Source organism: Cynoglossus semilaevis, chromosome 11, assembly GCF_000523025.1.
Source record: "Cynoglossus semilaevis isolate Cse_v1.0 chromosome 11, Cse_v1.0, whole genome shotgun sequence".
NCBI lineage: Eukaryota > Metazoa > Chordata > Actinopteri > Pleuronectiformes > Cynoglossidae > Cynoglossus > Cynoglossus semilaevis.
In genome coordinates, this window is record NC_024317.1 from 7,944,650 (window position 1) to 7,967,344 (window position 22,695).

The 22,695-nt window shown below is 39.3% G+C and overlaps 1 protein-coding gene across 9 annotated transcripts in view; it reads left to right on the forward strand.

Moving 5' to 3' along the window:
- Positions 1-11,110: 11,110 nt before the first annotated feature.
- magi1b (membrane associated guanylate kinase, WW and PDZ domain containing 1b) overlaps positions 11,111-22,695 on the forward strand; it is a 107,151-nt gene continuing 95,566 nt past the window's right edge. For 3 of the 9 annotated variants that reach the window (XM_008320355.3, XM_017036640.2, XM_017036639.2), the window contains exon 1: positions 11,128-12,002. In XM_008320355.3, coding sequence (XP_008318577.2) covers positions 11,705-12,002 — 298 coding nt within the window. In that variant the 5' untranslated portion in view covers positions 11,128-11,704. Of the gene's footprint in view, positions 12,003-22,695 lie in introns of all 9 variants that reach the window. The other 6 variants (XM_017036644.2, XM_017036641.2, XM_017036642.2 and 3 more) reach the window with 4 other exon arrangements.

Below are 22,695 nucleotides of genomic sequence, written 5' to 3' on the forward strand. Positions count from 1 at the left end.
ACAGCAGATGATCCCACTCAGCCCAGAGAGCTGCAAACATCCTGCAGCTCACGCTTTACTGACTGCTCACTCAAGTGGATCCCTCTGTTTCCAGGCTTATACAATACAATACAATAGACACAGCAATCAAGCGTCTCATGTGTGAGTGTTTACTATATGACTGGCAGAAGAATTCATGTTCGTGCACTGTGTTGGAATGACTTCCTGATTTTTTTTCAGGCCTTTAACAAGAATAAGGCTTAAAATATTCATGGGTTGAAGCATGAAGTGAAGTTAAATGCACAACAGCTGCTCTTTCTGTTTAACCAAGTATAACCTCAGGAAAGGGAATGGTCTCTGTCCACCTACAATCACTTATTAGAGAAAACAGTTCTAGACATTTACGTCGTACAATCTAGAATTTCACTCTTTATACCTCATTAGCAGACAATAACTGGTATTAGTTTAAATCCAGTCGTCAATGATCTACTGCTAACGAGAGGGATCTAGAGCCAATCCCAGCTGTCAGTAGATGAGTAGATGAGATTATCACTGCCCAAGACGGTTCGCCTGTCCATCACAGGGCCACATATAGAGACAAACGTTCAGTTTCACATCCATCCATACATATTCCATGTGTTTGGGCTGTGGGAGGAAACCATAGCACACGAGAAAAAACACACACTTACTCACACAAACACACAGGACACGACTAGTCATGGTGAATCTACAGGTACCATGGGGATAATAACTTTAAGAACCTGACAGCTGTAGATATTTAGGGTCAGTTTTTAAACAGGGATACTGTCTTTTTTTCTCCAGGTTGTTGTTAAGAGACATCTTTCAGATATCTCTTTAGAACAGTGTTTTTCAACCTTGGGGATGCAACCCCACTTTGAGTCACCTAGAATTCAAATGGGGTCACCTGAAGGGACTAATAATTGAAAAAGAAATACTGATAAAATAGTAATTAATGAATTTTTCAACTAATTATTATTATTATTATTTAACATAGTGTAACAAACATGATCACAGCAAAAAAATGTTTCTGGGGTCACCAGAAATGTGTGATGTCAGATGGGGTCACAAGCCAAAATAAAAGTCGGGAACCACTGCTTCAGCAGAGGTGATGTTTTTCTCATTCGAGAGACACTTCTAGAACTTCAGTTCCAGACTGGGCAAAGTCATTCATACAGATTTGTTTTCCTTTTTTTGTCTCTATACATTTAATCACAAAAGTTCTCACTCCAGTTCCAGACTTTACAGTAGTTATATAGTACTTACTGTATAACAGAAATATTCTTTTACTACATGTGGTACTCCACCTCTGATCTATCTTTTTAGTACTCCAGTACATGTGTACTCCTTTATTGAATGCAGCTGTGGTTAAACTATAAACATGTCAATCACAGTGGATTTCAAGAATCGAGACAAAAGGTTTTAAAATCTTCAAAAAAAAAAACCAAAAAAAAAACCAACCGTATGATGTCACAATGGTCTGACACCATAAGCCGCGCCTGTGTGTTCATCACTCATTCCAAGAAATTCCACCTAAAAATGCTCTTACATAAGAAGTGACGTTTCTATTTCCAACACCATCCATCAGCATTCAGGATCTTTGTGTGGTTTTCCACAGAGGTTCAGTCAACGTGTAGATAAAAGATATGGTTAAAATGTTGGCTCATTTCAAAGGCCATCCTTTGTTGAGGCTCTGTTTTGAATTATTTTTCACTTCCTGACTGCTCTCCCAGCCTAGGTCCCTGCCTCACCATGTGAAACCTTATACAGCCCTAACATTCATAACTGGAGCAGAGTAACAACAACTGCTGGGTCCTGTGGCCCTCGCTGCCCTGTGATCCCACAGATGCTTCCTCAGGGCCGGGACCTTTCGGTAAATCTCCCCCCCCCTTTACATCTCCTGGACCTTCGCCAAGGCTTCGCTCACCACAGGGGGCACGGCACATGAAGCAAACCTGCAGCATTCTGGAAGGAGTAGATGAAAACATTACCTCTCTGTAGAATTTATGGCAGAATTTTAAAACAAACATGTATGGATTTAAGTCTGTGCAGGGGAGCCAAGGTTTAAAGTGATTGTACAGACTGTGTAAATATGGTTACCACCAGCCTGTGACACGCAGTGGAGCCCTGAGTGGAGCCCTTGCAGCCAGCAGGGGCACAGAGAGAGGAAGCCGTACGACAAACCATCCAATAAAATGTAAATTTGTCTAGGTATATAAAACAATAAAGAATATGAAAGCAACTAAATCATATATATATAATTATATATAAATATACTTCAGACCATACAGACTGTCCCTTTAATTTGTTTTATGATCACTAAATGCATTGTATCTTCCAAAAGCTGCAGCCATTTATATTGGCCAATAGAAATTGGCAAAATTATGTTCCGCGAAAGCATAAAATTTTTCAATCACATTTGCAGTTTTATTGACCTTTGGCTCATTTCTTTATGATTTATAAACCACTTGATTTTCTTTGCTCACCGTCTCTCTCCCAAGTTTCTTTCTCTCTCTCTCTCTCTCTCACTCCCTCTCTGTCACTTACAGCTACTGACACTTGATGACATACAATAAATCTGCTGTTTAAAATACCAGTGTTCTTTTGTCAGATTAAAATACCACCAGGCTAGTCATGTATTATTACATCTATGCATCAGTGCAGCTTTGTTTGCTAATTATCTATGCTGATGACACCAGACCATGCACAAGGTTACAGCAACTTGTTGTTCATGTTGACTCCACCTTTCTGTGAAAAAGTCATTTAAATTAATTATTGTTAGTGCAATCAAATGAAACAACCTAATGAACAAAAATAACAGGTCTTTTAAGTACATGTTATCGTGTTGCATGCTAATCAAAATCAAAGAAGTCTGCCAAGTGTGTACTTGTCTTCAAAAAACAAAGGCTCTTGTTCCATAGCTGCAGTAAGTACAAGGTATTATGATGATCAACAATGCCATTAAGATATGGGGAAGCGCTAGCTATAACAAAAAGGCTAATGCTGCTATTTTGGTGGGCCTTTCGGTAAATCCCCCCCCCCCTTTACATCTCCTGGACCTTCGCCAAGGCTTCGCTCACCACAGGGGGCACGGCACATGAAGCAAACCTGCAGCATTCTGGAAGGAGTAGATGAAAACATTACCTCTCTGTAGAATTTATGGCAGAATTTTAAAACAAACATGTATGGATTTAAGTCTGTGCAGGGGAGCCAAGGTTTAAAGTGATTGTACAGACTGTGTAAATATGGTTACCACCAGCCTGTGACACGCAGTGGAGCCCTGAGTGGAGCCCTTGCAGCCAGCAGGGGCACAGAGAGAGGAAGCCGTACGACAAACCATCCAATAAAATGTAAATTTGTCTAGGTATATAAAACAATAAAGAATATGAAAGCAACTAAATCATATATATATAATTATATATAAATATACTTCAGACCATACAGACTGTCCCTTTAATTTGTTTTATGATCACTAAATGCATTGTATCTTCCAAAAGCTGCAGCCATTTATATTGGCCAATAGAAATTGGCAAAATTATGTTCCGCGAAAGCATAAAATTTTTCAATCACATTTGCAGTTTTATTGACCTTTGGCTCATTTCTTTATGATTTATAAACCACTTGATTTTCTTTGCTCACCGTCTCTCTCCCAAGTTTCTTTCTCTCTCTCTCTCTCTCTCACTCCCTCTCTGTCACTTACAGCTACTGACACTTGATGACATACAATAAATCTGCTGTTTAAAATACCAGTGTTCTTTTGTCAGATTAAAATACCACCAGGCTAGTCATGTATTATTACATCTATGCATCAGTGCAGCTTTGTTTGCTAATTATCTATGCTGATGACACCAGACCATGCACAAGGTTACAGCAACTTGTTGTTCATGTTGACTCCACCTTTCTGTGAAAAAGTCATTTAAATTAATTATTGTTAGTGCAATCAAATGAAACAAACTAATGAACAAAAATAACAGGTCTTTTAAGTACATGTTATCGTGTTGCATGCTAATCAAAATCAAAGAAGTCTGCCAAGTGTGTACTTGTCTTCAAAAAACAAAGGCTCTTGTTCCATAGCTGCAGTAAGTACAAGGTATTATGATGATCAACAATGCCATTAAGATATGGGGAAGCGCTAGCTATAACAAAAAGGCTAATGCTGCTATTTTGGTGGGTTTTTTTTTTCAGGATCTTAAACACCATGTCGGGGGCTTGCCCTTAGCTAAATATCAATAATCAAATTTAGCCTTTTCAAATTTAGTACTTCAAATATATCACTTCACAAGTATAAAATGCTTTAGTTGGTCAAAGAAAAAAGAATTGTACTTGCTATTTATTATACCAGTAGTATTATGTACAGTATGTTGTATCTATATTAACCTACAACTACTTTTTTAAAGAAACATCTAATTTAAATATTATTAAAGGTCAAACGGTGATTGTAGTCCTCCAGTGAAATGACGGTGACAGCAGGGGCCCTCCAGTTCATTTGAGTATGAGACCCCTGATGTACAGTCTGGCTGAGAGCGACTGTGTGTGATCACCCAGCTGCAAAACAAGAATGCGTTTCATCAACCTGCATTCCTGACAGTGGATGGTCTATTTCTCCTATACAGTTTAGGGTTTCACTGAGCCAAGAACTCATGTCAGTGTTTCCACTAATAAGGGACAAAGCTCTTTGTTGGCTGTTTGGTAGAATCATCCAGAAGGGGGTTCCACCTGGGCTCCCACAGAGGGGCCCCTGTGTTCCCTTCCCTCCTGTTCTAAACCAAGCAAACCTCCCTGAAGTCCAACACTTGGCTGAAGCCGTGCCAACTCAGAGAATCATCTTAACTCAGACCAAATGTTTTCCTCCATGACGCCAGAGCTAGAGCCAATCAGTCCACATCGGTGCTGTGGAAAAATATGAGGTCTATACATTTTTATAGTCGACTCCAAGGTTTTCCTCCCGGCTCCATAAAAAAAACAAAAAAACAACAACGTCTGTTTGATGTTCAGAGAGTTGAAAGTTTACATTTAAATTCATCTGCTCCACCCATGGACAAAACGTCATTCTTTTTTTTTTAAGATAATATGGACGTTCTTCTGTGTGCTCTGAACTTCATCCAAGATCGCAGCATTTACTCGTCTGCAGGGACATGGTTTATGTCAGTGGTTTTCAAACGTTTTTGGCCGACACATCCCGCAACTCCCCACACCTTTGAAAAAACAAAAAAACGTAGCATGTTTAATCAAGCACAAATGACCAGAACACAGATGCACTTGTTTATTAATTAAAATGTCAGCTTTTTTATTTTTGAATTTCACAAAGGTAATGTTTATTCACATGTCTTTATTGTGTGGATAAATCCCACTTTAAAAACACTCCAAACTGCCATCACAATTTTTATCTCGTGCACCCACTAGTGGCAGCTCAGGCACCTACAGGGGTGCACATTTTTTGTATATATGGAAGAATTTTTTCACCGACATAAAAGTGACACACAAACAATTTTGAGAATAAAATTAATATTTAATACAATGTATTTTATTTAAAGATAGAGACCAAAGTGTGGAGTGAAGGCAAAAGAGCTCCTGGTCCCAACATTTCTGCATAATAACAATTTTTGTACTTCCTTTAGAAACTCGAGCAAATTCAATTTGGAACTCCTCATATTTCCGTTACTATAAAACTGACATTTATAAAGACCTTATAATCAGAAAACTTTTGGGAAGATGAAATGAGATTATTATTTAATTTGGCTTCAACTAATGGATCATATTAATGTGTTAATACATTTATCCTGAGTTGGATTGGAACAACTTTTATTGTACTTCACTTCTATGTTAATGTGGTGTTACTGTTTGAGGTATTTAGTCAAAAAAACTCAGCAGCAGTAATAACAAACATGTTCAGGGTTCACAGTCCACTCAGCTGTGTCCCTAATGTTCTGTTCGCTGGTTTTTCATCATGTCTGGAAGCACAGTGATGTCAGGTAAACATTGGATTACCCAGCATTGCACAATGGCAGCCTTGTTTGCCACCGTGTGACACAGCGTGACAGGTATGGGAGCTGAGGCTGAGAGCCGACCGAAGGACAAGTGCTCACTTTAATTTTTTTCCAGCTGTACCTTTGGACAAAGGATTGATGGGTGAACGAAAGTTTTCTAATCGCACAGAGTTGACCTCACATTAAAAATGCAGGAAAACAAAAAGCATGCACTTCCTGGTAAACAAATCTGTTTTCTAAGAAGATTGCCTCAAGAGGACATATCCATTCGCTCATGCAAACTTTGTTTTAAGCACTATATATATATATACATATATAAATATATTTATATATGTATATACTGTATATATGTATGTGTGTCTCTGTTGTCATGTTGTGTTTTTCTCTGTTCATTGTGTATCTTAAATTACCTGATGATATTGCTCCATAGAGGCGTTTTCTGAACACTGTTTGCCTCCCGGTTTATCTCTTGTGAATGTAATGTTTTTTTAGTGCTCATAATAAAACTGGTCTCCATGCAGAGCGTCTGTCTCTGCTACCATACACTTCCAGTGCAAGGCTACCCTTGAACAAGCTTTCAAATATGTTCTTAGCGCCACCTAAAGGTCCAAGCTACACAACTGCTTAATTTTCCTTCAATAGAAAATCCTTAAAACATCTATAACTTTTCTTTGACTTAAAAATGGCTGAAGCACATTTTTATTCATTCATTTATTATACATTAGACGATGATTTACAACAACAACAATAATGGTCGTTTTCAGGGCGCTTACAGAACTTTAGTAATCAAATGCTGACTGCTATTCTTTTGTTGCTGAGACCAAGAAAAAATAAGAAACATGGACGCCCTGGTCTGTGCTGGGCTTTATCAAAGTAATATGGTGAAAAACATTCACAGCATCCAGATCTAGCTTGTGTTTTACTGCCTGGGATGGAGGCCAGGTCTGAGAAAGTGCTGACGAAAATTTAAGCAGCTAAATGTGCTGAATAACGAGTGCAATCCACTCACTGTCCTGTTTCTGTTCTGATGCCTGGCTCATGGACTTTCAACAACTCTGTCGCCAACTCAGAAAGAGATTTACACTCAGATAATATTACAGTAATGTTCACTTTGGGGCAGCATTCAGCTCAGCAAAGCTCATAACAGTGAGTTCTAACAATTCCTCGTGTCTCATTAAGCCCTGGTATGAAACTGCCTGCTCATTGGCTGTGGGGTGACGACACTCATAATCTAAAAGCCATATTTTTGCGTCGAACTGTTCCTAATCGATCAGAGTGGCATTAAGTGTTGCAGAAAGATTTCTCTTTTTCTTTCTCATTTACTACTGTTACCACTACGTTACCCGGCGGATAATACGATGACAAACGAGGTGCAAAAGTACAGTAGATTAAAGCGACATCTAAAGCAGAACAAATGGCCCTCCTCACTTTCACAGCCCCCACGTTGAGTGATGATCTGGGATAAAACGTGGGTCAGCAAACACAAGCAGAGCAGAACTCGTTTGTTAACGGTGTGGTGGCGGTGGTGGTGGTGGGGGTCACTCAAGGGAGTCATGCTACCTCGTTGGTTTGGCTGCAGTGATCATGGTTTATATTGTTTGAATGACATAGGAATGATTCACATGTTTAATGTTTTTATTTAATTTGTTTTACAAGTGTAGGAATGTTACTCTAAACCACAGATTGCATGAAGTCATGCTTGGCCTGCTGGAATTGGATTACATGTTTGATTACATGTTTATATTGTTGTACTATAAAGTTCTAGTTTTAAAGTTTTTGACATGTCTGCAAATCCAGATGGATGTTTTTTCAACTATTCAGTTATTTATTTTTCTTTTAAATAATTGCTTACAAATATTTGTTTTTTCCCAGGAATGTTTTCTCAATAAATTGTCTTTTTTTTAATCTCCACCCAGCATTTTGTTTTGTGTCTGTAATGATTAAACATTAATGCCTGAACAAAGGATCATTAGACTTTATCTTCAGAAATATGGGTGTGAAAATCTTTAGACAACATCACATGACTAAAATAAATCGTGTTGAATGGCTCATCGTGGAAAACCGTGTTCGCATCATGATGCCGGAAAACTGTAGAACCTAAGTCACCTGTCAGACCAGAAGCCCACATCAAACGTCGGCCATGAGGTTCAGTTTGTCATCACTTTTGACAATGACTCCAGGAGCTTCAGGCAGAGCGAATGTAAATAATGGCTCATGATAATTTATGATAAGTGACTCTCCCCTGCGTCACCATTATGACATCAACACAGCCTTACACAATAGCACAAAATGACAATGTCAGACCTGAAGACCTGAAGTTTCCTTGAAAGCTCTCTGCAGTCAGCTGAATAAGTCACACATGCATTCCATGTATGACTAACAGATCACAGTGGAAGATGAGAGTACACTTTTAGTTTTAGCTTTAAAAGCTCACTCGCTGTCTTGCTTCCATCCAGGCCAGTGCTGTTTTTTATTTTCCCACAGGAACTAAAGTACTCTGGCTGATATTTTTAGGCGACAATCGGCTCATCTGATATTCTGTAGGTGAAAGGGCTGGGCAGCTGAACCAACTGTTTTCATCCTCTCTCTCTCTCTCTCTCTCTTAGCTGCAATGTAAAAAGACTCTATTTTATGTTTGCTTGTTAGAATATCTTAAATTTAAATAAACAAGATGGTCTAATAGTAGGTTAATGTGTGATCTTTGAATAGATATAGTCTTCCAGCTACCAAACTTGCTCATTTCAAGTTTATGCGATGTCCAAATGGTAATCCCAGATGTCAGTCCCACCATGACCATTGAAATATTTGAATAAAATGGTAGAGACTACACAATACTTTTTGAAATATTCACAAATCGGGGATTGTTATATACATATTGGCATATTTACATATAGACTATGTAAATATGCCACAGGAGTGCTGCATGGCTGCACCATTTCATAAAGACTGAAGGGCAAAGTCGCGGATGGGACAAGCTCTTGGGCACTTGTTAGAATGTTAGAACGGCACAAGTGTGGTACACTGCACTTTGCCAGGTTTGGGCTACAGGTGGCCAACAGCATTGGCACATAACAACAGTAAGTACTGTACTCTCAAACTAGAACTCGCCCATTTAATGGCACTTGTACATGACGTGAAAAAGACAATGACATATTTGTCAGAAATTACCCATTATTGGTTTGCTCACATTTGTTACCATGTAGGCCAATTGGGGTTCACACCCATATTGTTAGGGCCAGATGAAAGCCGAAAGTGTTGAATCATTACATGAAGTGTACCATATCTGCATCGCACCTGGTAATTAGCTTAATCTCCAAATTGCATGTTTTGTACTGTGGGAAGGAACCAGAAGAAGGCATGAAGAAAACACACACACAATGGAAAAACATACAAACTCTATCCAGAAATGCCACCTGCCTGAAGTGGAATAAAAACAGTGACCTCCCTGTTGTACAGCATCATTAACCTCTTATTCACTTCATCATATCTTTCATTGCAGAATGACTGCTGTCATTCTGCAATGTAAACCAGGGACCCCCTGCATTAATGTTTGATTCATTGTATTTAAAGCATATGTTACTCTACATGGCCACGGGGGGCGCTGTAGCCAAAGTGTCAACCGGCAAAGGCAGGGTACATTATGGACAGTTCACCGATCCATCGTGGGGCCACACATATAAATACAACCATTCACACACCAATGGTCTGATTTACCTTAATAGGAGTGCCTGGATCCCCCCAGCCCCCGCCCCACACACAGGGAGAACATGCTAACTCCAGGCAGAAAGACAGCTTGGGGATCAAACTTGTGAAACAGTGATCTTTTTGCTGCAAAGACATGAACACTGTAAAGTTAGTTTGAATAAGTTTTCATGTTTCATTTGAAGTAAACTTGAAGTAAACTGCTTTTTTTGGCCTTTAAAGTGGATTATAACGAGGAAAAAAATAGAGCGACAAACTGAGATCTTACTGATAAGGGAAATACAAAGATTATGACCAGCTTACATACAAATGATAAAGAAACTCTCAATTTAAAATTGAGGTTAAATGATTAAAATAGTTTGTTTTAACTACATTCAAGAGCAAGTGGAGCAACACATGCATTAGCATAGAAACACAGCTGGGTGTGTCTGCAAGAACAGTAGGGACATGGGAGGGTTTTCCTTAACAAATAGAAACATGGCGAGATTCTCGTTAAACCAGAAGTGCAGGAATCTGAACGAACGGGATCACAATGTGATAGTAGAACACCATTCACTGGCTCTGGGTCTGCAGCAAATCAGCTGCAATCATCAGGTGAATCAGCTCAGTGACTCAGACCTAAAAGGGAGGAGAGTAAAAATTCGATTCGATTTAAAAACATTAAATATTAATTTAAAAACACCTGCATTTAATTGAATGTTGAAAAGGCAATTTGCTGTTCAAGGAGCCAATTGTCTTTGTTAAAGATGTGACTAATGTGGTGCTTCCTGCAGATGCACAAATTAGACTTAACACTAATGTGAGAAAAGACAAAAAAAAAAAATAATACAAATACAAATGTATACTTCTATATATATAACTCTATGTGTATTCTGTCAGAAAACACATAGCATGGGTTACTTTGTCAGAGTAAGGGAAGAAATGCTCACATCATGACACAAAAAGTGTAAAATTAAATTCACCTGAGGTTCGGTTTATCATCACTTGTCTCCAGGGAAATCAGGTGCTTCAGACAGTGAGTGAAAATAGTGGCTCATAATAATTTATGATAAATATATAATATATAATATATACATACATATATATGTATTGAATTATGAAATCCACAAATTTAAAAATCTTTAAATTTGCAAAATTTTTGTATTTAAAATTGCTGTACAATGTTTAGATTTTTTAGACGTTCATGATTCTAATAGTAAATTAGCGAAATTTTAAGTGAAATATTTGTCTTTTGAAGTTGATATCAGGACACAAACTCAACTCAAACCGTTAAAAATATGAATTCATAAAATTAACTTCTTCGTTTTCTAAATTTAAACTTTAGTGTGATGCTAAAAATCTGATTGAAACCAATTCTTGCTTCCCCATATTCCCCTTCACATTTCACATTTCACCCATCGCTAATTTCCCATTGTCCTTGAATGCAACGCTAACAGCAACACAGTTGCAGCGCTGCCACGGCAGTAAAGTAGACAGTGAGTGGAAGTGGCAACCACACACACATCACACCACAATACACCAGGAGCGGACCTGGGTGGAGAAGACTTGGACAAGTGTTGGTAAAGTAAGCGGCCGGAGGAACCACATCCAGTCGCCGCATATATAGGACAAAAAGGATAGAAAGAAACATAGTTTTTAAATCGAATGGAGTTTGGCTTCTTTCACCGAGGATTAAAATAACCAACGGAAAGCTGGGAATCATTGTGACCGCAGCACACGTGAGAGATGTCACCGACTAATGAGGATTAATTTTCGGGAATGTTGGAGAAAAGTCTGAGAGCAGCTGTGACCCAGTGAAGAGTAAATTTAGTGGTAGCGGGAATGGCTTGATTCCTCGGCTCGAGCGGGCGGCTGGACGGACAGGAATAACAGAGTAGGAAGAGAAGGAATAGGAGGAAGAAAGTTTGCTGCGCTTTATTTGGATACGACGAGACTTATTTCTGTGTTTCTTAATCGGCCTTTGAGTGTTGTTGCTCTGGCTGCTCCTCACCCTGGCGCTGGTGGTGGAACCGTTCACCATGTCAAAACCGCCGCAAAAGAAAACCCACTGGACTTCTAGAGTGAACGAGTGCTCCGTCTGCAAAGACGCACGCGGTGACTTGAATGTGCCGCTGCGCGGCGGAGCGCAGGACGGCGAGTTCGCCTTCATCGGCCCGCTGAGCGGTGCCACGGTGCTGTACAACACCGGCAGACTGAGCGAAGGAGAACTGCTGTTGGAGGTGGAGAGCCTATCGGTGTCCGGATTACCTCTCTATGACGTGCAGACGGTGATACGGAACTGTCCCGGCCCCGTCAGGTTTAAAACGGTCAGGCCAGGTGAGTCGCCCACACGAATCTCCCCTCGGTTTGGGGATTTTTTTGTGTTCAAGTGTTCGCTGAAAGGTGGGAAAGGTAGTTAAAGCCTTTGCAACGTGTTATATTTTAAAAGAGGAAAGCATACAGCAGTGCGGCGTACATAAAATGTGGACTTTAAAAAAAAAAGTTGTTTATTAAAGTTTCTTTTTTTTATCCGGACATGAACTTTGGTGTTGTTTATTAAAGTTTTTTTTTTTTATCCGGACATGAACTTTGGTAATGAAAGGTTTGCAGTGACTAGAGAGGCAGGTCTATTCACTTCGCCGCGGCCACAATGACTTAAAGTAATTTCACGCCGTTGTTTCATTAGGCGCCAGGACATTTGTACATGTTTACGTTAAACTGAATATTTTTTGAATGAATATTGGCACCACCCACTTCAACCTGCAACATCCCTGTGGCAGGTTAAAAGTGGGTGGTGCTGAGATTCCCCAGAGGGTTGCACCTTTCTTTCTCTTCAGTAAATGCTTCCAATATTGGTTCAAACACCAGGATTCTTTTTATGGGGATACTTTTTTGTTCTTCTCTTTTTTCGGCTTTGTTCTAACGTGTAAACATATATCTAAACCAACCACTCGCAAAATTAATTGATAAATTGAAGCCCAGTATTTGTCCCACAATAGGGAAATTCCCAGTGTGAGTCTTTGCAACGCACGCAGGCTGCCACGGGAGGCGCTGTTAAGTATGTGGTTTCCCTGAGGCTCAAACCCAGGACCCTCTGCATGGGCAGATGTGTAAGGCAGGAGTGGTAACTGCTACACTATCATTCTTTTTATCTGATCAACATTTAATAGACGAGAAATAGAAGTTATTGGTGCCATTTGGTACATAACAGGGAGTGGATATCTTGGGACGTTTTGTCTGAGGCTGTTAAAATATACAGGACTGACAGAGGAATGAAAAAATCAGGAGTGGAACTATCACAAACCCTGTTAGAGAATTCCTGACGCGGTGCAGTGGGGCAGGTCTGGTTGGCTCTGTCTTGACTCAGCAGGACTACAGTAGTTTGACACAGAGCTGCTGTGACAGATCCCAGTATGGTGAAGCTTAGGCAGCTACAGGGATGCTAACAGCCTCCAGCTTGTGCCACTCTCAGTTCCTGTGGAGAAAATAGCAGCCAATATTGAAGGACACTCTCACGTGGCTGTAATATGTTTTGGTTTTGACTTAAAAGGGTTAAAAAGTCTTTTAAATTTGTCATCTACAACAAGCTTCCTGTCAGTCATTGACAGTTTCCAATTGGAAGCAACATTGACACCTGCGATTTCCCATTTTCTAATCAAGTGAGTTTATCTGTGTTGAGTTTCTTTTTTTTTACGTCAATTGTTTTGTATTGTCATGAAAGTCCATGTGCAGAAACAATGGCTGATAAATTTCTGGACAATATTCCAGAACAGAGATGTGAATGATTGATTACTAGTTTTTGGGATTTTCCGGACCACATATTTTACAAATAACATTTTTTTTCATTAATTAAAATAAAAATGTTTTTCATAGAAAACAGTGCAGCCTTGGCTTAGCTTCTTGTGAATTGCTGGTTTTCAAATGTTGTTGACCTGAACCTTCAGTTGGCTGACATTTGTGTGGCCGTCCTTCTGCTCTTTGAGACTACATTTTTTAAAGGTAAAGGATATTAGATCTTCACAACTTTGGAATCCAATTGCAGTTTGGATTGGATGGTTCGGCAGGCCAACTGTTAAACTGAAAATAATCCAACACTTCCGAAATAGAATAAAGTCAGCTGAAATTACAATAGCTGATGTAAACAAGATGATTTTCTAACGCTCACAGTGCTACATATTCTATGCTGCAGCTCTGTGTGTGTTTGTGTGTGCGTGTCCTGTTTTTGTTTTCCTTGTAACAAAGACAAAAACAGCAGTCAACGAACCTCCCCATACACCAGAGTGATCCTACTTCTTCGTGCTGCAGTGTTGGATCATTCTGGAATCTTGCTGATTTAGCATTTTTACATTTTAAGTGTCTGGACATCCTTTGTAGCACAACTATAAAAAGATAAAGTCAACACAATATCCTTCAGAGCAGACTGTCTCTCCCTGCCAGCAGTTTTGTAATGACTTTAAACAATGGAAGGAAACTCCCACTTTTGGCCAATCACAACTCCCGGGGCCCCCAGAGAGCCACCCACCCTTCCTCGCCTTTTTTTTTTTTTTTCAGGACACATCTGGCGTCGCCGGGTGTCCGAACCATATTACGTCACATGATCAGAAGCTTTTAATATTTCATGCAGTCTGGGACTTTTTTCTCCCTCATCAGGCCTAATTGGAGAAAATGTGCTTGGTGGCTTGTGGCCTGTGTAAAATCAATGACCTAATTTCACCTGGGTCTGGCATCACATTTCACAGTAGTAAAGCGAGACGGGAGTTCAGGAAACCAAAGATAGTATGAACTGCTTTGGTCAGACGACCAGCAGCATTTGTGTGGCTGTTAAAAAGTAAATCAGTTTGAAACTGTCATCTCTCTGGTAAGTCCTGTATGCAAACACAGCTGATAGAAGAGTCAAACAAGTGCTGTCACGCACATTTTACTGTTTGCGTTTGGGTTTCGGTGAAACACATGAACACAGTACACAAAGGACATGCCCACATGTTACGTAAAACATGTCATAGTCTGGGAATTAAAGGGATAGTTTGTTCTCTTTGCATGTCTCTGTGTGTGTGTGTGTGTTAATAATGTTCTAACTGATACTACAGGAACCCATCATGGGAATGATTCATTGTAGGGTTTACATTGCATTAAAGGAGTATTTCCCACAAATTGTCACAGGTTCTCTCCTCAGTTCAACAACTTTCAAAATATAATGCTTAGTGAATGGAATAAGATGAATGACAGTGGTTCATTGTCCAAATGACGCTGGTTCAAATTTCGCCCTCAGTACAGGCTGCTTATGTAGATTGGTTCATCTCTACTTAATATGTATTGTCTAGGGTTTTGTTTGGTAATGGTCAATCCACGCTGGATTTTAAATCATATTCAACATGTATGGGCCACAGCCATTAACTTGGCTATATTTATAGGCGGACCAGAGAGTTTCTTGACTATAGTTTAGTATTTGTCCAGAATACATGCGCAGGAGAAGAAAGATCCTTCAGGCATTTCTTTGGGAGTCAACATTCTCTAAAAATACACGATTAAAAACAATGAGAATAATAAAATGCTGCCTCCATCACTAACTACAAATGTTAAGATCCTTCGTTTGGATTTATTTATTGTAACTTATGAGGTGAGTAAGCCAGTAGCTTCTCTTTCTGATTGGCTAAATATCTTATATTATATAATATCATATTATAATAATAATTGATTAAGTCATCTATCAACGTTAGGGGCGAATGTTGTTTAATCCTGTGGCTAGTTTATGGATTATCTTTATAGGAAGATGACCTACTGCTCCACATATGTGAAACAGTGACACTGTATCACTCACAAACACACACACGCTCTCTCTGTCTCCCCCCCCCCCACACACACACATACACACACCGACAGCAGAGAGGTTTCACATGGGGATCAGATTAGTGTCATGCCGTCTCTCCAGTGTCACTGCAGATGTTGGGTGTGTCAGTTTTCCTGGAAAATCCATTTACAGTGATTTCTTTGGGTTGGGATAAAAGATGTGTTGGGTGTGTCAGAAAACTCTGGGCCTGTAAGTGTAGCCAGTGAGGACCTTTACACCATAAGCAGAGGGACACAAATGATCAGTCAGTTTTAACAGAGCGTTTCTTTTTTTTTTTTTTAAATTTATCATACAAAAGTTCTTAAACATTTTTTTCTGTTCTAGAAGTTTAAGTGCGTTGTAGTACAAAAATCAGATGTAGCAAAACTGTATTGTCTACTGGTGTTGCACAGATACATTGTCCGTCTGCTGCGTGATGTTTACCTTTCATCCAATACATTTGCCGGGCTAATTTCTGTCAAAAATCAGACATCGGTATAAATGTTCAGCTGGTCACCAACTATATTGTTGCAGGGCCCAATATTTTTCTGGACAGGCACCTTGGGGGCCAGACACGCCAATGAAATGAAATAAAAATCACATTATTGTGGAATATAGTGGTGGGCCAGATTGGGTGGTTGGGTGGGCCAGACTCAGGTTAACTTAAGGTCAGTAGTGTGCAGAAGTTTTATTTAGCTCTGTGTTAAATAAATATCCGTCCTTCCTCTTTCCTCCTACACCAAGCAGGAACTAGAACTCTTCAGCTCACGTTGACTTCCCCTCTCCTCTTTTTGTGTGGTTTCATTTCCAGAGGCTGCTGTGATAAATGAGGCCTGATAGGCTTTAAATTCTGTGGAGTAAAAAGTATACTCTTTCACGTGGCACTCGTGAGTGACTACTTAACCAGAGCCATTGCTGCTCAGATTTACAGCACTGTTTCTGCTGTAGCCCAGACTCAGCGTTTGTGTAGGCAGGAGTGTGTCTGGCAATGATTGCATATGGAAGTGTTTATTTCCTCTCTCTCAGCCGGAAGTTGGACACATCTCATCACCGCGCCAACTATTCTTCTATCTTTGTATTCTTTACCAGTGGTCAAGCGATACTTCCTTCCCTTCAAAAGATTTAAAAAAAGAACCACTCCATGTGTGTTCTCTCATCTCTCTGGGTGTGTGAGGGAGATAGTGGTCACATGTGAACAATATAAGCCACTTATAACTGCATTTGTAATTATGTTTGTTGGTGGTAAGCATAAGCTTTTTGCATTCAAATACACCGTAGAGATACCCTGTTACCGGCTAAATAGACCATGAAATGCTGTTTCCCTAAAGCAGCATTTATGCTTCGTAATCGCACTTAAGAGCTACATATGCACATGTGCACTGTCCTCCTTCTATTTTGCCAAAGAATTGTCTTTTCTGCCTAATTAGCTCCAGTGTAGGCTGCTGTATTTAGTGTGAATGGGAATTGGTCACACTTGGCGCATGCAATTACACACAGAGAGAAAGGCCAACAAATTTATGATCAGAGAGGTTAGTTTAGGAAGAGGAGACGGACACTGTGTTCTAACTTTTCTCTTCATTTCATTAACAATGAGGTAGACTTTTTTACTTGTGGAATGTATTCGATGTTTAAAATATGTTGGCACAATCCTTCAATTCTCTTTTTTAAATTTTAGTTCTCAGTTAGAGCTAGCGTACATAAAGTGCAGTGATATTGGCGTTACTGTATGTTCTGTTAAAGAAGACCTGAATTTTGTGATTAATCATTATTATCACACAACTGTCAACGAGACTGCAATTCTACCATGAACTTATGGCAAACCACTAAAGCCCTCAGTGTTGACATCCGCAAGTGAGGCAGATATTTTGGTGGTAATATTTGGAAAAAGGCCTACTAACATCTGAAATATAATTTGAAACTTAACGTCGTCATGATAGTTCCCATTTGATGTAATAATACAAAGCAAATATTATGTATACAAACAGAATAATTAACGTCAAAGCCTGGCACCAGGCTAAACCACACCTAAACCTTCACCTCTGACAAGAGGAAGGAGGATGTTTGTGAAGTTTGGAGGATGTTGGGAAGTACAGTATGTGAGTGAGTATGTGAAAACAGAAAATGCTTTTCACCCTAAAATTCCAAATGTTAATCCTTTATGGTTTCAGTTGGACATCATATAAATAGCTGCTGGTTTAATGAAAGGTCTGCCCACACTCTGCCCAATCCTTTATGTTGTCCTAACACATATTTCAGTTTGCCTATCAAAGACATGTTATGCTGTGTATGCATATATATGTATGTATACTTCCTGTACGTGTTTAAGTAATGAATGGAAGCACCGACCACTGTCGCCTCATGTCATCTCATGCCAAAGTTTATTGCATTACACCAGATGTCATTCATTAGATTGTGTCTACACATTTTTGTTTTTACCTAGTTTTATGGTCTTTATCTTTTCAGTTTTAAAAGCTATACTCCTGTCTACTCCCTTTACTCTGCCGTTGAGGCTGAGGCCTGCAGTAGCCAGCACTACAGTACGTTAGTGACGAGTGAAAAAATGTGTTCAGTCCTCACTTGTATGAGCTTTAACTAAGAGACACTAAAAGACTGATTTACCAAAAAATCACCAACACAGAACCTTAAAACATCCAAAGTACAGTATAAAATAATACAGTATAAAGGCAAAAACTCTCCTGCTTCCATAGTTTATGGAGGCCAGGTTAAGATCTAGGAGGAAAATCTATACTGGAAGATCAGTCACAGGTGACCAGCATATGAATGACCACATGACATAATTTATATTGAAACATGTTGGTGACATGCATTTATCCTCCTGTAATGCCTTTAATGTCCTGTTATTGCATTACATGTCCTCCCCCTGATTAGCACACACACTGTAGTGCTGGGGTTTTTTTCTATTAAGGTCAAAGAAACACACACACTAGTTCTGTTGGGTTTTTTTCTACTTTTGGCACATTTTTGTGCAGTCACTGTGGCAGCAGTTGTGTCATATTGCCTGGAAATGTGTTTGGGACAGAATTGTCTATTTTAACAAAAAACAGACAGAAAAAACATTACTTACTTCCTGTACAGCATTTACAATAGCAGTTCAGTGAGTAACACATGACAGTATCCTTAGAGAATCTTAATTAGTCAGATAATGACTAATTGCAAGGACAGGAAAAGGATCTAGTCTTAATTAAGAAGTCGTGAACTGCCATCTTCCTGTCTCCTCTGCTGACATCTGTTACGTACATCAACATCTGTGAAGTTGCTGTGAAGTGAATTGATGCCTGTTTTAATGACATTTTTTTTTCACCTTTCACACTGGCAGCAGCGCTAAAGACCACCTGCTGCTGCAGCTCTAGAAACTTCATACACTTCTGAGTTAAGTCGACACGTTATGTCAACTGAGTCAGCAGTTTTCAGGTAGAAAGAAGCAGCAATCACAACACTAACTGCAGTCTGGATATATCAATGCTTTCCTTGTCACCAGATGGGATCAAAGATGCACACATTTGTGTGTAACCCCCGATGTGTGTAACGTCATTAAAATGAAAAAGGGGAAAGGCATATATTTTATGATCCATTTTACACATGCATCCACAACATGTATGTCACATATAATACAAGGCAGACACTTTGTTTATACATGAGATTTTTCATTTTAGTCAATATTCCCATTTCTCGCATAAAAAGCTGTAAATAAATCCTAAAGCCAGCCGTTTTGAGCTTTGACACTGTAACAGGCCCCCACTAAACATTAAAATCTACACTGAAAATAAAATCTCAAGCTGATAAACAAAAGCTTTAGCACCAAACTGGGGCTGTAGGTTATATTTTTATCACTAAACAAGACTTCGACTAAACTAAATGGTTTTCCACAGCTTGCAGTTTAATTTCCTAAATGTTCATAAAGCAGCCCTTTTGAAGTCACTGTTTTTAGCAATTAACAATGACGTTAGCGTGGGTCACTGGTGTAGACTGCACTGTGGTTGCTGTAGCTCTCATGCTTGATCAGAAGCCCGTATGAATATAGAGCTTTGAAAATAGGGAGGTGGCTTCACATGGGCTGCACCAGTAAAGTGGAACAATAGTCATCAGCAGTGGGTGTTGCACTTTCATGTACTGCTCTCAGGTATAAGGAATGAAACTCATTTTTAATCCTCTGATGCACTTGTCACTGCTTTTGTCTGAGGCCCTATCATGTCCAGTTTATTGCAGTTCCTACCATCAATTGTGTTATAATGCAGGTTTGGAGTTCATTCCTTTCAAATAAAATTTGGATTGGCAAAAAGTCTGCATTTTAACCACGCATCAGTCTTGGTGTTCAGACGTGCACCCGCCACTGATCCCCCGCCTCAGCTGTTAAAGAATGTTCTGTTTACGTTGTTACGGCTGGTTCAGATCAGTTTGTGAGGGTTTCTGCTGTCTGCTGTGTGTCACTGAAATTTCGGTGCTGGTACGGCTGGTACACTGACACACAGTAACTCAGACTTTAGCATAGATACTAAAGAGAACTTCGACTTACTTTTACTCTCAATGATTATACCACTCTTAGACCAAAATTAGCAGGTATATCGAAAGACAAATAGTGATTTATGTTGGTTCAGAGATTTGACCAAGTTTTCAATCTTCAGGTTTCATCTTGAAAAACGTTATCAAAGGAGATTAAAGCATTGCACAAAGCCTTTGGTTTCACAATCAGTAAATCTTTTTAAAATAATACTGGTTGATGAAGGAAATAGGACTTCCTGCTGGAAGCACGAATAGCTAACTACTGAAATTTGAATTGAATTGAAAACCTGTGATTCCTCATCTTATAAGTTGGACAAATTTCTTTAACTTAATAATAACTTTTGTTCTTTTTTTTACGTCCTGCCAAATAATTGCTGTAAAATGGGCTGGAGATTGCCTGTAAGGACCAGACATTCCCAACCCATCCCAGCCCCCATATGTCCTCAAGCTGTACCAGGTCTCAGTGCTCATAAATTAGACAAGAAATCTAATTTCCCCATGGAGCTCTTAAGCTCCGAGTACTCACAGCCCCAGTGTTTCTATTCAGGCCTGGCTGATTTCTATTCTTCTTGATGTAAATGTGCTGATAAGCAAACTCTTTGAAATTGTATTGTGGCCTAGTTGCATGCTGAGTCACCGTGGACGAATGGTACTCTCTCTCTCTCTGTGCCGTGCAGACTTCACTGGGTCATTTTCTTTTTTAGAAGTGAACATTACTGGCCTGTGTGGAGTCGTTTCCCTCACCCGCCAGCTGGAGACTCTGTTGTTGTAAGAGGGTGTTCAGTACAAGTGTTGAGTTCTCTTGGTCCCCTTGGTCTCTCAAGGGTCGCAGTAAGCACTGGACGCTTCAAAACAATGTTATCACCGCAAACAGCTGGAAAGGCAGAGTGGGAAGGACAGTGATAAACAGTCATTTTCAACACGGTTTCTTGCTGCAGGGATAGCTTCTGTTGTATTGGACTCTTCTACTCCTGCTTCCTGTCGGTCACTTCCTTCAACCATTGTTGTTTGTTTTTGCTGGATATTCTTAGACATGCCTGACATTTCCTGCTTTGTGCAGAAGAAGCATGTTTTGTGAAGCTGTTAAACTCAAGAGACACACTGAGTGTACTGATGAGTGTCAGATTAGGCTAGAGTAATAGTTTGGCAGGGGTGTGTTCCATTCACGTTGTTCAAATACAAATGTGTCACTGAGATTAGTGTTGATTGAACCTGTCAGTGCTGACTCTCAGTGGGTGTCATTTGCATCCCTCTGTTGGTCTGTTAGTTCATACGCAAAAGTTTTTTTTTTTAAACAAATATTTCCTAATGGTTGGTCTTTTTTTTCTTCACTATATGTAGTTTTTGTTCAGTATTTATTTTGTGTACATCTGTTAATTTTTAAATGCAATAAAACACGAAATAACCTGAGGTGCACTACAACCATAAATATTTTGTTGGAATTTCAGTAGGGCAATAACAGCAAATACTTGCAAATGTTTTAAACCGTGACAATCGCAGTAGTCGCAGGTTGAAGAATTTTAGAACTGCTTGATCTGTGCCCTGACCTGTGCTCAAACTGTGCTTTTTTGCCTAACCAGAGAACTACATGATTATAGGCATAAAACCTACAAAGGCTTGAGTAATGCTGCCTGTGACTGAGTACGTCTGTTATCTGCATGGTTCTGCACTCACTTCATTGTCCTTCTGGCAGGAATGGTTGGAATCCTAATCAGCCAGTCGGGTCTGTTTGGCTGTGTTTTGTCACAACGTCTCTGGTTCGCTGTCAGTTTGTAATTCTCTGAGCAACTTGCCTACTCTGTGACAATGAGGGGTGGATGCTGAAATAAAAGATCTGACAGGACAGATTGTTATTGGTGTAAACAAATTCATAAATTCCACATGAAGAAAAAAAAACATTATTCAGCTATGAATGTCTTTGCATCAGGTCTGGTTTTACCTTTCCTTGCATCGATGATATAAACAAATGTCATGTCTATGTACTACAAAAAGTACATAGACACACTGGGCAAGTATTATTGTTTGTTTACATGTGAATAAAATATTTTTTATGATTTAAATGGTCACAAAAACAAACAAATCTATATTTTTACTTAATTACTTTTGGTTGTCAGTAATCTGACTTTTTCAGTTAATTATTTTAATTAATGATGTTACTGATTTTAAACATTTGAAATTACATTTTGTCTTTTTTTTAAAACAACCCTTATCTATTTCTAAGCAAACTTAAATATTTGTCTTTTTGGTTACTGGGGTTATTCCTTCTTATCAAATCTACAAAACTGGATTTTCTTACATGTACAGGCAAACGAGTGAGATTGCTTTGTTTATGGCTGTTTTTTGTTTTAGCATTTTCTCCCAAAACACAAGCAACAATGTAAAAACCTTTGGAAAATGCGGAGCAGTAAATACAGAGTATCTGAAGTAAATTACCATCATACCCAATGGAAGGTGTTTAAAGCTTGACCTTTATGTGATGCAGTCTTCCTCAGCAGATGTGAAATACATTGACATAGTACTGTTTCACTGTTAACCTGGGGGGGAAAGCAAGAAATATATTCATAGAAGACAACCACAACCAAGCATTGCAACATTGAAATATTTCATTTATTGTTTCTAGATGTATTCTGGAAAACAAATGTTTAGGGGAAATGTGCAGTGATCAATGCTGTTGGTATGTGA